Genomic DNA, 14421 nt, shown 5'->3' with positions numbered 1-14421 from the left:
TCTTATCAGAGCAGCATTATATGCGGGTAGCCAACCTTAAGATCTATCATTCGATTCGATAAGACGTGGGCGGAGATTGGGCCACTTGGCTCCGTCAACCCTGGGAATTCTAGAAATTCTGGAAAAAAGTTCTCATAAAGTTAGATTTATACACCTTTGTTCCAAAAACTCCATTGGTTTATGTAAAACATCATATTAGACAGGTATTCTAGAAATCCTGGAAAAAAAATTGTTTTTAGTTTTGTTCGCCTTTGTTCCAAAAACCCCATTGCTTTATGTAAAACATTATATTAGACAGGTATTCTAGAAATTCTGGAAAAGAAAATATCAAAAAATTATTTTTAGTTCTGTTCGCCTTTGTTTCAAAAACCCCATTGCTTTATGTAAAACATCATATTAGACAGGTATTCTAGAAATCCTGGAAAAAAAATTGTTTTTAGTTTTGTTCGCCTTTGTTCCAAAAACCCCATGGCTTTATGTAAAACATATTAAACAGGAATTCTAGAAATCCTGGAAAAAAAATTCTCAAAAAATTATTTGTAGTTCTGTTCGCCTTTGTTCCAAAAACCCCATTGCTTTATGTAAAACATTATGTTAGACAGGAATTCTAGAAATTGTGGAAAAGAAATTCTCAAAAAATTATTTTTAGTCTGATACACCTTTGTTCCAGAAACCTCGTTGCTTTATGTGGAACATTATATTAAACAGTTATTTATTTTTGTTTAACACTAAACCTACCACGGTCAAAATGACCGGTCTTCTATTTCACAATTATTGAAATTTTAAAAACGTTTTTATAGGAATTGATTTCTTTATTTAAGCATATAATATAATGAAAATCGTGCAAGGTTTAAATAAATTCAATCTTCTCCCTTCTATAAGACTTTTATAGGTTTCACCTTTATAGGTTTTGTGTTAAAAAAATTCCTAAACATTTGGCGAAACGCGGTCAAAGCTAATTGCAAACAATATTAATGTACCAAGTTTTACCTCGCCTTTCCGATAATATTACAATTTTACAGCGTAACTAAAAAATATTTTTTTGAATATTTTAGTACGTATGAACATATTCTTTGCTTTCCGGAACAGCGTTCATTCTGTAGAATTACTATGAATCAAAATCGAAATTCAGAATTAAAGTTTCTCTTTGCAAGGAGGACTCTGACAGTATTTGAACTCTGACCATTTTCCAAGTAGGGTAAGGGACCCCAATTACTGCACCAATTACCGGTGGTACCAATTCCTGTGCCTATATTAATCATACCTATTTTTAAAGCATAATGAATATTAAAAAAGAGTTAAGAAGAGTAATAGTAATAATATTAAAGTAATAGTAATAATACAGTAAATAATATTCATCCTGCTTTAAAAATAAGTATAATTAATATAGGCACAGTAACTGGTACCCCCACAGTAATGGGGGCAAATGGAAAAATAAGAAAATGGAATCGACCATCGTACAGGTAACGAAAAATTAATTTTTGAAATTTTGGCCAGGTTTCGAAAAGTTGCGGCGGCGAACGCGTTAAAGGACTAGGGGATTCCTCCATCGATCGCGTAGCGGCGGTGTTGTTTCGAGATCACACGGTACACGACCCTAATTGAACGACTTCCTGCGTCGCGTCGCATTTCACGGGGAACACCAGATTCCGCGTCGCGGGGACGTCGACGATACGAAACTCCCCCGAAAACGAGGGACCGATTCTTCAGCTCGTGCTGGAAAGTTCGAAGCGGGGGCAAAAAGCATAGCCCCCGCGTTGAAAAGAGAGAGAGAGAGAGAGAGAGAGAGAGGGAGAGAGAAAGAGAGATACTGGTGCAACGTGCGAGAGAATAAGAGGGAGAGAAAGACCGGTGAACGAGGAGGAAAAGAGAAACCGGGAGAAAGAGAGAACGCGTGGAGGACAGAGAGAAAAAGAGGCGAGGGGATGAAACGAAGTCGCTAGGTCGAGGTGGTGGATGGAGGACCGCGAGGAAAGGGGATGGCTGGCTGACAGGAGTGGGTGGCCGAGGGAAGAAGTCACCCCCGGTGCTCTCCTCCACCAACTTTATAATTCTTGCGACGCTTTTGGGGAATGAGATTGTCGGTGTACAGGGGTTGAGGGGCTGGAAGGTTGGGGGAGGGTTGGGGGAGGTTTAAGGTAGTCCGCTGGCGCCAGTGACGTCTGCCGAATAGCTGCTGACTTCCAGACTCCTGTAGTTTCGGCTAAGTGGTTCCCTTTTGCCCCACTTGAACGTCTGCACACCTTCCACCTACACCTATCCGCGCGCTCAAGAATCGCCCGATTTTTATCGATCCATCCAAACCGGCACACAACGGAATCGCAAGTCTACACGTACATGCAAACTGCAACCCAACTATTCTAGATCTCGCGTTACGCCGCGAGGTACCCGCCTGCGGATTTTCTGATCGCTCGCCTATCGATTAATTAATTATTTAAGGTCGGAATTAGTCCGGCCCGGTGAGAAAAGTTTCTTCGGCGTTGAATTCGTCGTTCTTCGAATTTCCAGAAATGTGCAATGATTCAATTTGCATGGGGAATTATGGCGACGTGAAAAGCTCAGTTTCTTGGTCCGTCCTCGTGGAAACAGAACGCCGTGAATCAATCTTGTGTCGATTTTCGCCAATTTATCAGATCAAAAATGGTAATTATTGCTAATTATTGGTAATGGTAAGTATTCACGGAAAAATTATAACACAACAGTTTGAACGAATGGCAGTGTTGCCCGAAATTGATTTATTTGGAAGCATAAATAATGGAGCAACGTGATAATCATGATGCACCGTGCTTCCGGGAGAGCCATATTTAATATACACAAAATTCGTCGTTGTCGCGATAGTAATAATAATTTCTGTTGCTCGATAATTGTTACATCGTTTTGATAGCAGCAAACATTGTAATTGTTTGTAGACTGTCGTATGGCTTCGTTTGCTTCTTTGTTTTTGGTATATTTAAAGTGCAATATCGTTGAATGTCGTGGAAAATGTTGGTCGTTGACATAGCGGTTAGACGCGAGCCTAATGCAGCCGAGGAAAATTGAGCGTGCGGAAAACGAAAAGAATATAGAATCGGGAGACGAGATTCGTTAGCCCGGGTATAGTATTGTAAGCTACAAAATGGTTATGAAATTCGAGTCAAAAGGCCGGGGAAACAAAAACGAACAATGCGGAAGAACGTCGATCCGGAACTACCGGGAAAACGGCGTTCACGTTTCATACGTCGAACAAATTGCAGAAATGCCGGAGGCGCTAATATGCTAGACCCCGTAACAGCGAGGCAGCGTGTTTTTTCGCCGTCGTCCACCGTTGAAAAATATTTTCCCGAAAGCTAATATCAATCCGAGCCGATATTCGTCCGTGTAAATACTATCTGCGCCGGCACGGACAACAAAGTAGGCTCCCGTGCCCGCCGAATATTTATACCCGCGATTCCGCAAGATACGTGCACACGTATCTTGCACACACCCGTTCGCCATATTTCTTATCAGCAATGACGAAAAACTCTGGCCCTACAGGGCAAAAAATAGGAGAGAGATCCGCCCTGCCGAGCGCTATAGGAAGCTATTTAGGTGTGCTAACTGTGTAAAAGCACACCTGCTTTTCGTTTAGAAAAATTACAAATTTTGCGTCGAAGGAAAGTGGAAAGCAAAAGCTGTTGGAGCTTGTGAAAAATAAAGGTACACACTGTCACTGAAAAATAACAATAAATATTCGCAGTTTTCGCAAGAAACATGATATGTCTTACAGTTGTTTGCTTGTTATTAGCGAAGTAAACAATAACACTGTCATGGGAGGGACAAATCCTTTTTCATACCGTGCAATATGGTATTTTATATTTTGACTAGAAACTTTCATAACTGTTACGATAGGAATATTACACAAATGTTTTGACTTTTGTGCACAAGTTCCGCGGTCGAATAACAATCGTTCGGGTTCGCCGAATTGATTCGAGTTCTCGAGGTAACGATACGAAAAAGTAATTGTATGCATTAAATAAGCATTACGTATTCGCGTGTGACACCCGACCCGGGAAAATTGTATTGCATTAGGGATGCATGCGGCGCGTCACGAAATTACAAAACTTTCGAAACGGCCGCCGAAAACGCGTCCTTTCAATAACGCCTAATACAGTATGCATTTAATATCGCCGGGTCGAAAACGGGACCTGTAACTGTTGCGTGTTTCCGTGAGTTCCTTCGAAAAACTGGCGACTTGAAATTTATTCAAACATTCCGTCGCTCAGCGAAAGTTTGCGCTCCAAATTGGCTCGTTTGCAAAAATTGCACGAGCATATTTCTCGGCCCGGGAAACGGGGAGGAGCTTTAATGCAACGGATGCATCGCGACTTATGCGTTCCGGGATACCTAACGTTCCCCTCGGCAATCGACTATTCGAAGAACGCGGCATTTGTTTAACCCTCGGTCTCCTGCGCGAGTCCAAAGGCCGAGTCATTTCTGACCCACGCCGATATTTCGTTTTCTTTCGATACAAGGCGACGGCTCGGGACCGGCTTTCGTCTTATTTCGGATGAAGAATATTATTAAATAGAATAGAATATTATTATTGAATATTATTGAAGAATATATATTTATATCGCAGTGAAATTGTACATATTGACGGTCGCTCGAGGTTATCCCTGCCGCTACGGGTCACGAATGACCCCGGCATAGAGGGTTCAGAGAACTTGAGCGTAGAATGAATACTATAATTGGTAGACGTGTTTTCGCTGTATTATCCAGTTAAGTCCGCGCTGGTTTCGTTATTATTAATGTTGTTACTATTATTGACATTCGAGATTTCGATGTTGTCGACCGCGGTCGTAAGTAAAGATACGTATTTTTCACGTGCGAGGTTATTGGTTTTGGTTCGGATTATTGCGTTGAAATGAATGTGACGACCGGCGGATAATTCGTTTCGAAATGATTGTTGCCAACGCCGTGTTTTGTGAACGAAATTACGCGTGGCAAAATCAACAACTTACGCAACCATAGCTGAATTTCCGATCGCGATTCAAGAGCCTGCGGTATTTTATTACATCGGAGGAACGTTTCCAACAAAAAAATGATTCATTACCAGGCATTCGTAACAAACACAATTTTTTATATTCGACCGTCTTTTACATCTATGCAGGTACTGTCTTCGATTCAGATTTTTCTTCGAATGTATAATTTTGTATGGTGCAAGAAAATCGAAATGTTAACACATACTTATTGCGTTATTATTCTTTGTTGTCCAGAAGAAATCTTCTAGTCGATAGATAAAAATTTCCCTTCTTCAGGACCACAACGTCAATTATTGTTAACGTTAACGAGAGTTTATGTGACGACAGCGAGGAGAAACATTTTGAAGTTATAATCTAAATATCGAGTTAATCTAAATTACCTGCAATCGCGGCTCGATTAAACGAGAGAGAAAAAAATAATGGTTAAACTGTAACAAACTCTGACAACGAACTAACGCCAAGCGAAAATACGTGAGCCGAGCATAAGCCCTCCTATGTGTCATGATTTGCCGAATTAAAACCCGTTTAAAACCGGCGCGATTAACACGAATCAGCTTATTAACATTCGATATCCGCGAATCAGGTTTACCGCGCGCGTCAGCCCTCTATTTTTTTTTACACTCGATAACCATCAGGGTAGCATTATAGCATTAGTTGGTGCACTCCACAGACAATTCTGTAACCTTTAATCACTTGCACGGTGTCGATCTAATGATCCTTTTTGCTTAATTTTATTCAACCCTTGCGCGACGTTCAGGGGTATTTTTGGAAATGCGACCACAATTGACGTTAAATTCTGGAAAAAATCTCAACTCGCAATGTACAATAGAAAGTGTCGATATTATATTAATTAATTAATTATTTATGTGTGAATCCAGTTAAATTCCCATACAAAAAATTCGGAAACAAAATTAATCTCTTTTCTCGAGTATCCACCATTTTACCATAAAGCAATGTTTTTAGTCATACTCACTTTTTTGACCTGGTGAATCTTCATGTTCATCGTCCGTGTACACTCGAGGTCAGTCATACTTCGAATCTTCTGCTCGCGAACGCTTCAAATTTTATTTACTTACCCGTCTGCTATCTTTCAGAACGATCTAAAAATGATCGCTTCTGTTTTCCCGAAGTATTCTAATGTTATCGAAAGCGCCGGCGCTCGTTCCACAAGTTTTTCTCGCGAGCATGATCAAATATTTTCGCGATAATTCGACATCGTGAGAACTGTAACTGTTATTACGGCTAAGTCAATTCCGATCACGGACAAAATACCGGCTATGCAAACGTACGGCGGCACGTACATACACAGAGTGACGGAACGATTTATTAAATACTGTACCGGCGAACATTGTTATGCTGCAGCTCTGCAAATATTATTTTTCGTTGGTACATGAATCGATGTTGCGCGGGTGCATCGGCGGGGTGCGCCCCCTTTCTTTTCTTCGCGTAATTTTGTTCGAGCGATCTCGCCGGGGGTGACTTGATCAGCAGAGACCCGTTTTGAATCGTGAATTTTTAACAGTTTTTTTAAACGAATTTCCGTCCCTGCAACAATGAAATTCTTTGCAATCCGGTATATCGAATTTTTGACAAAGACGTGGTAAATCTTTTTACATATTAGAAATAAATTCTTCGTGACCTCTGAATGAAAAATGATTGCAGGAGCTTGGCCATTTAAATATATTTTATGTAACGTATCAAAATTATAAAACAGTAGGAAAGAGATTTTTTTTATTTGAATATCTAAATTGAAAATGAATCGGAAAGGAATTATTTTTAAATGCTTGAAAAATATATTTATGGAATATATTTAATACAGATATTATAACCTTTTCTGTGTAATATTATGAACTAACAAATTTGCATATTTATCTAAACTTGGTAATAATTTCCACTCTGCTTTAAATATTTGTTTGGGAAGTGATAATATTGTTCATTAAACTATAACAACGTAAAGCAACAAGGCAAATCGGTGAAAATAATAAACAATTTTTTGGTAGATTTGAAAGATTTTATTTTTCAGTTATGGAGGGTGTCGTTCATTGAAAGATTCATCATAGATTAGTTTATTTCATTACTTTATTTTAATAGTACAGTAGAACATCCACTATCCAAACTAACACATATAAATAAGAGAATATTTAGACAGTAGTGTGTTTCGGGTAACATAATTTCGACGTATATGACGGGAAACTTCTGGGTCCCATATTTTCGAATTTTGCGGTACAAATTCAACGTTTATTCACTCGAAACGCTTTAATTCTCCGACTTCGGTGGGGAATATTAAAACGTAAGAATATAATCTACTTGACAACTAATCTGCAACGAGGTCGTGATTCTCTAATGCAAATGAAAGTGTTTTTTATTTACCGGAGTTTCCTTGAAATCACATTTCGTAAATTTAATTCGAGTATAATCAGCCACAGAAATCTATATATCGTAGAATGCGAGAAATTAGGCGAAATTGCAAAAATTAAAGTTAGAAAAAAATTACAAAAGACTAATGTTCACTAAACTTATCCCATACCAGTTAAGGTTAATAAAAATAAGATGTAGGTCGCAAATAAAATCTGTTTCTCGGGTATTGTTCGTGCGGAACAACAAATTACCTTACATGACCAGAAGAAGTAACGTTCGAATCGAAGTAAATTAAATTATTTTTCAAATAATATATAATAAACGTTTCCAAGAACAATCGATCAGAATTCTGATTGTTCGTAACAAACCACGTCGTGTTCTTAAGCATTCCAGTGCAACTTAAAAATCGATCTTTGCGATGCTTTTAAAAAATAAAAAAAGATTATCTCCTATTCATTTTCGAAACGATCAACTTAAACAAGAATTGTTTTAAATTAAAACTTCGATATACAAATATTTTCATACAAAAAACTATTATATCCTTTATTTATTATATTCTTTTAAAATATATATATATATATATTTATATATCTATTTAACAATAAATTCTTTTAAATACTATTTTTTACATTAAACAATTTATACCTGAGTATAATAAAACACGTTCCTCATATAATATTAATATTTTCTTTCTTTCTTTCTTTCTCGAAGAAGCTTGCGCTAAATAAATTATACAAATAAATTTGTGTGACTGACTATATGTAATTTAATTACCTAACCGAGACCTGCTGACCGGGGATCTTTTCACAATGACGATCACAGTGTAATTCGCACTGTTGCAAATACGTATTACGATAGCATCGAATGTCGGAACAATTCGTTAAATAGGTAATGAGGTGACTAACAATTTCTAGGAAGATACATTCTAATGAAAAAAAAAAAAAGAAAAAAAATAGCGTGGTCAACTAGTTCTCCCCGGTTAACAGGTGAAACGAACGAATTTCGATGTTTCCGATCGTTGAAATGAACCGTCCACTTCCTTCTTGTTTCAATGGAACGACCAGCTTCTTTCTCGCCGCTTCGCGAATACAGAGCAAAATGTTATTAACAATATCGCTACCAGCAGTACGCACATCTATCATTATTTTCACCGAGAAAAGGTCCTTAGAGATAAGCTTCGCACAACACTTAAATCTTAAAAAGTGCAGTGCTTTCTCGGCCTGAGCTTCTCCTCGAGATCGTACAGAAACAAAATGGCCGCCGTTGGAAATCGGTTCGTGCCCGCGGAGTTCCGATCTCGATTCGAGTTGCGGAAAGAAAGCACTGCTCTTTCATTTCTCTCTCTCTCTCTCTCTCTCTCTCTCTCTCTCTCTCTCTCACTCTCTCTCTCTCTTCCTCTCTCTCCCTCTCTCCCGAATTTTCTATCTCGAGCACGCGACGCTCCACGGATCTCCGCGGTTCTCGATTTGCGATCGGCAAACGAAGCGGCATCACCGACGACGACGAAAAATATACACTTTTACAACGAATGTACAATTTCCAAGATTCTGTAGAGCGAGACGTTTGGATAATGGAGGTTTCACCATACATCTGCGCTTTCTTTTCCTCTCGAACTAACCACCATTTACTTTTTTTTTTTTTTTTAATAATAGTCTACAGTAAACTTAGTACCTATTATATTAACTATTTAATTACACATCGTAGAATATAGAAATGTCTACCTATATTCGAAGAATTTCACATTGATGAAAAGTGTACGAAGTTTTTCACTGCCTATTGTTTATATTCACCTGTCTTGTCGGAGAACCGATTACGCGATCGGATAATTTCCGAGCGAACAATTTCGCAAGGTGTCCGCGCAGCCGGTGATCAGTATTGTTCTCACGGAACATGTTATTGTGACACGGAACACGAGCTGCGATCAAAAAGAAACCAGGACTCTGTCAGTTTCGTCGTGTCAGATTAAATTCGATACCCTTCCGTGCCCTTGTGTATGTCAGTCTGACAATTTTCATTGACAGATATTTCCAAAAATGGAAAACCAGACTAAATTCAAAAAGGTTCTATCAATCAGCCAACAATTTTGCAACGGAGCGTCTTTTACAGTGTCGCCAGATCGAGACTTGTTCTCCCACTCTAATTTCCCCTTCTATCGCGTTATTCCCCACGCTTCCGTTGCGGCCCGGTCACGTGACGCGTTCCGACAGAGAGAGGGTAACTCTTTCCCCTCGATTCGTGCTCCCTCCCCTCATCTGGCGACACTGCAGCGGGGCTGCGCACGACAATTGGCGGAAAACCGTTCCACCAAACCGCCCGCTGTCCCCCACCAGTAAGCGCTGTTACCATGGAGATGGGACGTATGATGAAAGAGAGGTTGGTGGGGGAAGCAAGCGTTTGAGGGGCACCAACCAGAGCCGCCACATTAAGAGTTGCCCCCCACTCTACCCTTCCCCTTCTACGACGCTATTACCCCACTCGTTCGTCACTGTCGGGCATGAGTCACAATGATTCGTCCTGGCAGAGAGAGGGCAACTTTTTCCCCTCAATTCGAGTCAATTCCCCTGATCTGACGGCTCAGGCCCCAACCGTGCCGGACACTGTTCCACAGTGTCAAAGCGTCGCCCTTTGAACTCCTATTTCAAGAAGTTACAATCTGACAAAAATCTGCGCAGTTTGACAAAAATATTTCACGTCCACACGTCTTTTCAAAGCGAATGAATAATTACAGACCTAGACGAGCACAGCTCTGTTAAATTGTTTGTAACAAATATCGGGACATTCGCAGCTCGATGTAATTTAATGAATTGATACACAAGGGTGCGGATCAGCTCTCAAAGTGTATCTTACACCTTCGCAAGGAAACTAACGGCGTTCGGTCTCTTCTCGATCGCATCTCATGCATGCACGGAAAACACCAGACGGGAGAGTGTTTCACTGTTGTCCATAACAAACGAAATAGCGGGCGACAAATTATTGGTTTCCGAACATTTTCCGAAAGAGCGAAGTGACCTCGAACTACGGCTCCAGGGTTTATTTGAACCCGCTGCTCCAAGAGTCTCGTCCAACTTCTCATTTTCTGGCGGCTAACTTAAATAGGTCACAACAATTGGGTCCCGTCACGTTCGCATGAACTGCTCAAAGTCAGGGAAAATTTGGCGATCCTCGTCCACCGTTGGAAAATCGAGGATAGCTCGCGCAAAGTTGTCCGATGAATAATTAACTTCAAGAACGGAACCTTGAAAGTTCGATTGCGAACGAAGCGTAAAAGAAGGATCAATTTTGTTCTGTTTAAAAAGTGTCCGTGTATACTGTTCCAGAACAATATTAGGGGAAGAATTTTCCATCAGGTTCGGAGGATATTGTGTCCGTAGTATCACATTTTTTTTACAGGTGCAATGTGTAATCAACAATTTGTCCTTAAACGGAGATGCATTCTTTTTCACAAGGATAGAAAAATTCCTTCTCGTCGATTTTTGTAAAAAGATGTTAGGGAATAAAATTTCTTTCTTCCTTTAATTATTTTATTATTCTATAACCAATTCGCTGGTTAAATCTTTTTAATATGTCCACTCCTTTAAATTGTGCTTACCCATTTTTGTCATAAATGCACCAAATTCGCAGTCTAGTTATTATAAACATTCTGGAAAATGCTTTCAAATTGTTTGCAAAACAATTAAAAATTGTTGGATGAACTGTTACCGGGTGACAGAGAAGCTTTCGAGCATTATTTTCAATAAGGACATTTCTAAAAAATACCTCGATAACTAATAACTTTTTGTATCATTGTAGCTCAATGATTATTTACGTAGAATGACGAGAAGAATGTGTTTATGTAGAGAAACTGTGCATATCTATAAAATAGTACAATTGTTGACTGCACTTGCATCATCGTACTTTTAACATATATTTACACAATCTTTTTTTGTTTTTATTATCAAAGAATGTTTAACCGCTTTCACGCATGCCACTGCAAAATTTTATTATAATTATTTCCTAAAATGGTAGAAAACTGCATACCTCTGTTAAAATCGACCAACAACAATTTGCTTGGTATAGCTGTACCGTGGAATTCATCTGACACACAAAAGTGCATAACGTGGTAACAAAATTTAAAAAATCGGTGGTCATTCGTGTCTTCGGGAAACGCTGCGGGTGTAGAAGATTAGCATAGGCTGTCGTGTTTGTTATAACAACAGCAAAACATGTTCTCCTGTTCGAGGGAAACGTTGTCCGGTAGCTGGGTGAACACCTTGTGCACACGCAGAGAACGGAAGATTGTATTGAGCAGGTACGGTTAAAAGGAAATCATTATCGTACGCTTACGGTATTTCGATGTACAGGGTGTTTCGAAATTAACGGCACAGTATCACCGATTCGGTGGCTCCCCGAACGAAAATAAGTGAACAAACCGGAACACATTGCTGGAGAATTTCAGGTTCTACGTGCGCTTCTGACGTGCCAGTAGTTGTGAAAGCGGCAAATAAGGAAACTCGAAGAAATTCTACTCGCTGCCCGCTTAGTATTGCATCGATTCGAACGATAACGAACCTAAACGCGGCACTGAAGACCACCCGGTGAAAAAGAAAAAATTAATTACCTTGCGGCAATAAGTAGCGCACGTAGAAAAGTATTTTCCAATTAGAACAAGTGCTAGCTAAACCAGAAACAGCTTGTCGGTACAGTTTCATAATTACTGGCACACTAATCGAGTTTTGGTATTAGACCGCGGATCTTAACTCGCATTTTTTCAGGGAAACTCGAGACCCGAGTGAACGCGAAATTTCTTCGGCAGGAATTTCAGGAAATAAGAGCAAGGTACTTCCGTCGATAGCCTTTGTTCGCGATTGCATTTAATTTTTGCGACACCTATTTACATTCGCTGTAAATGCATACACATCCGCAGTCCATTGTTCACGAAGACCGTCTCTTGCCGATCGCGCCGTCGATCCGGAAACACCCTGCGCAAGTATAAAGACAACGATTCGGTGGCGCGCGGGTAACACGCGAGCAAATATATTCTTCTGTTTTTCTTCTTTAACAATAAATGGCTTTATTTAATCGAAGACTTTGTACATACGGATAATATACACAATTACAATAACTACCGATGGTGGATGCGTCAGTGTTCCTGTTGAGGAGGTCGTACGACAATGTTGAGGTAAAACAGGTGTTACATATTTAAAGAGCAAACTGAATAGAAATATATATAAACAAATACGTGAACGGGCAACTCGCAGTTTCTAACAACGAAAAGTTCCAACCGCGAACATTCGAACTGTTCATCGAACGTCTCGGGACTGTAGAGCATGATCGTAGAGCAAACAAAAATGTTCCAACGAAATTCGTTCGAAATCTGGGCGATGATATTGTGCCAATGACTCGGTCGACCAATCGCAAGTTCCGTCGAGAAAGAATGATTAACCCTCCAGTGCGAATTTCTTCTGAAATCTCGTTGCTGTTCCGAAACAATTCTATTGTTGCCGGATCGCATGAAACTACCCTTGGCAAAAGAAGAATTAATCGGAGAATTCCAAGGTAGTTCGAAGAAAATTAAAACAATATAAAAATTCAATTCACGGGTCTCACAGACCCGAATCGTGCACCGAGGGGTTAAGAAATAAGGGAGGTATTGGCGCAGGGGGTAAATTAATAGTTAACCGCGGGTCTTTATGCTAAGAAAACATGTATTGCTCTAATGTATCTTTAAAAAAGGAGTTGTCTAGTTGACAAATTGACCCCTGTCCTGGTTTCCATAAAACAAGCTACGAGATATAGAATTTGCATAAAGATCCGCCGTCTGAAAATGACGATCAGTCTCCGTTTTTATCTCCCTCTAAATTCCGTTCGGTAAATATTGTACTGTAGGTGTTAGCTTTCCCTAATTTTGCGTGCATGCAAATTTTGCTTATAATTCACCACTACGGACAGTTATAGTTTGTCGAGGGTCGAGGGTAAATATAAAAATGATTTCCCGGCCATAGCGCTCTACAGTCCCGCAAGGTTTGACAGTGATCCGAATCCTCGGGGTTGCAGCCTTCCCTTGCGAGCCAGCTCTCCGAGCCTCGATCTCTGCAAATCGATTACTCATTCCCTAGCGCGAGGACTGTTCCTCTGCGACGAAACGGACCACCGGCGTGAGATCGATTAGAACTCTGTCGTTCGCGAACGACCGGGCGTGTATTTTCTTCTAACAAATAATGCTTGACTCACCGATGAGCTGTGCGACGGACGGTCCTCGGGCATTTCACCTGACCGTCCAGCAACATGGGTGACGGGTACGGCGAGCACCTGCGCTAGTGGACCCACGAAGGTGGCGCGGACGTGGACGCGGCGCTGCTGGTTACATAGACACCCGCGCTTCCGTTTCCGGTCGCTCCGCCGACAATGTTGCTCTGCGACATCGAGCCGTTCTGCCCGACATTGCGATCGCTCACCTGGATCGCGGTCGTGCCCATCACGCCCTGCTGGAAATTGAAATCCAGCGTCCCGTCCATTGACAGCTCGTGCTTGATTACCTGGAACGTGGATTTTGCCACTCTTGCTTAGCGGATTCTCCAACGAATCTTTATTTAAGGATAGATTTCCAGGAGAAGCTAACGGCGGAACCCCGTTGACTAGCGCGCACCGATTTTACCCGAGAATTTACGTTCGTGTCCGGTTTTTACTTTACCCTCTTAAGCACTGTACGCCACTATAGTGGCTTCCGTGGGAAGCAACAGTTTGAACGGCAACGCCACTATAGTGGCCTTTGTGCCATCCGCGGCCAGGCGCGCCGTCCCTGGGAGATGGAGTTGCGGACGATCGCGCCGTGCTTAAGGGCCCGGGATAGTCACGTGACTTTTTAATTAATAATTTCCATTGTCAGCCTTGAGACACAGACCTAAGATCCGTCTTGGTCTTGATCAGACGGGTCTTAAGTCTGCGACTAAACTTGTCACATTTTTTCCTCTGTATTATCGATATTATGAATTCTGACGTCAGAAACGTGCTTCAAGTTTTTCGCTTTATTTCTAGCTTCAGTAATTTGTAGCTGGAGATATTTTCTATTGCGCGCTGCTCTCGA

General features: G+C 40.7%; 1 protein-coding gene across 2 annotated transcripts in view; it reads right to left on the bottom strand.

Annotated features, from left to right (window-relative positions):
• Positions 1-7061: 7061 nt before the first annotated feature.
• Positions 7062-14421, bottom strand: part of Foxo (forkhead box, sub-group O) — a 150801-nt gene continuing 143441 nt past the window's right edge. Inside the window, exons 7-8 of one of the 2 annotated variants that reach the window (XR_013082457.1) lie at positions 13569-13873; positions 7062-12548 (exon numbers count right to left, since the gene is read on the bottom strand). Coding sequence is in view for 1 of the 2 variants with exons in the window: in XM_076789736.1 (XP_076645851.1) it covers positions 13652-13873 (222 nt within the window). In the remaining variant the exon portion in view is untranslated. Of the gene's footprint in view, positions 13874-14421 lie in introns of both variants that reach the window. The other variant, XM_076789736.1, reaches the window with a different exon arrangement.

The sequence above is a fragment of the Halictus rubicundus genome, chromosome 6 (assembly GCF_050948215.1).
Source record: "Halictus rubicundus isolate RS-2024b chromosome 6, iyHalRubi1_principal, whole genome shotgun sequence".
NCBI lineage: Eukaryota > Metazoa > Arthropoda > Insecta > Hymenoptera > Halictidae > Halictus > Halictus rubicundus.
Note: the sequence above shows the minus strand (reverse complement) of the source record. Positions and strands in the feature narration are given on the sequence as shown.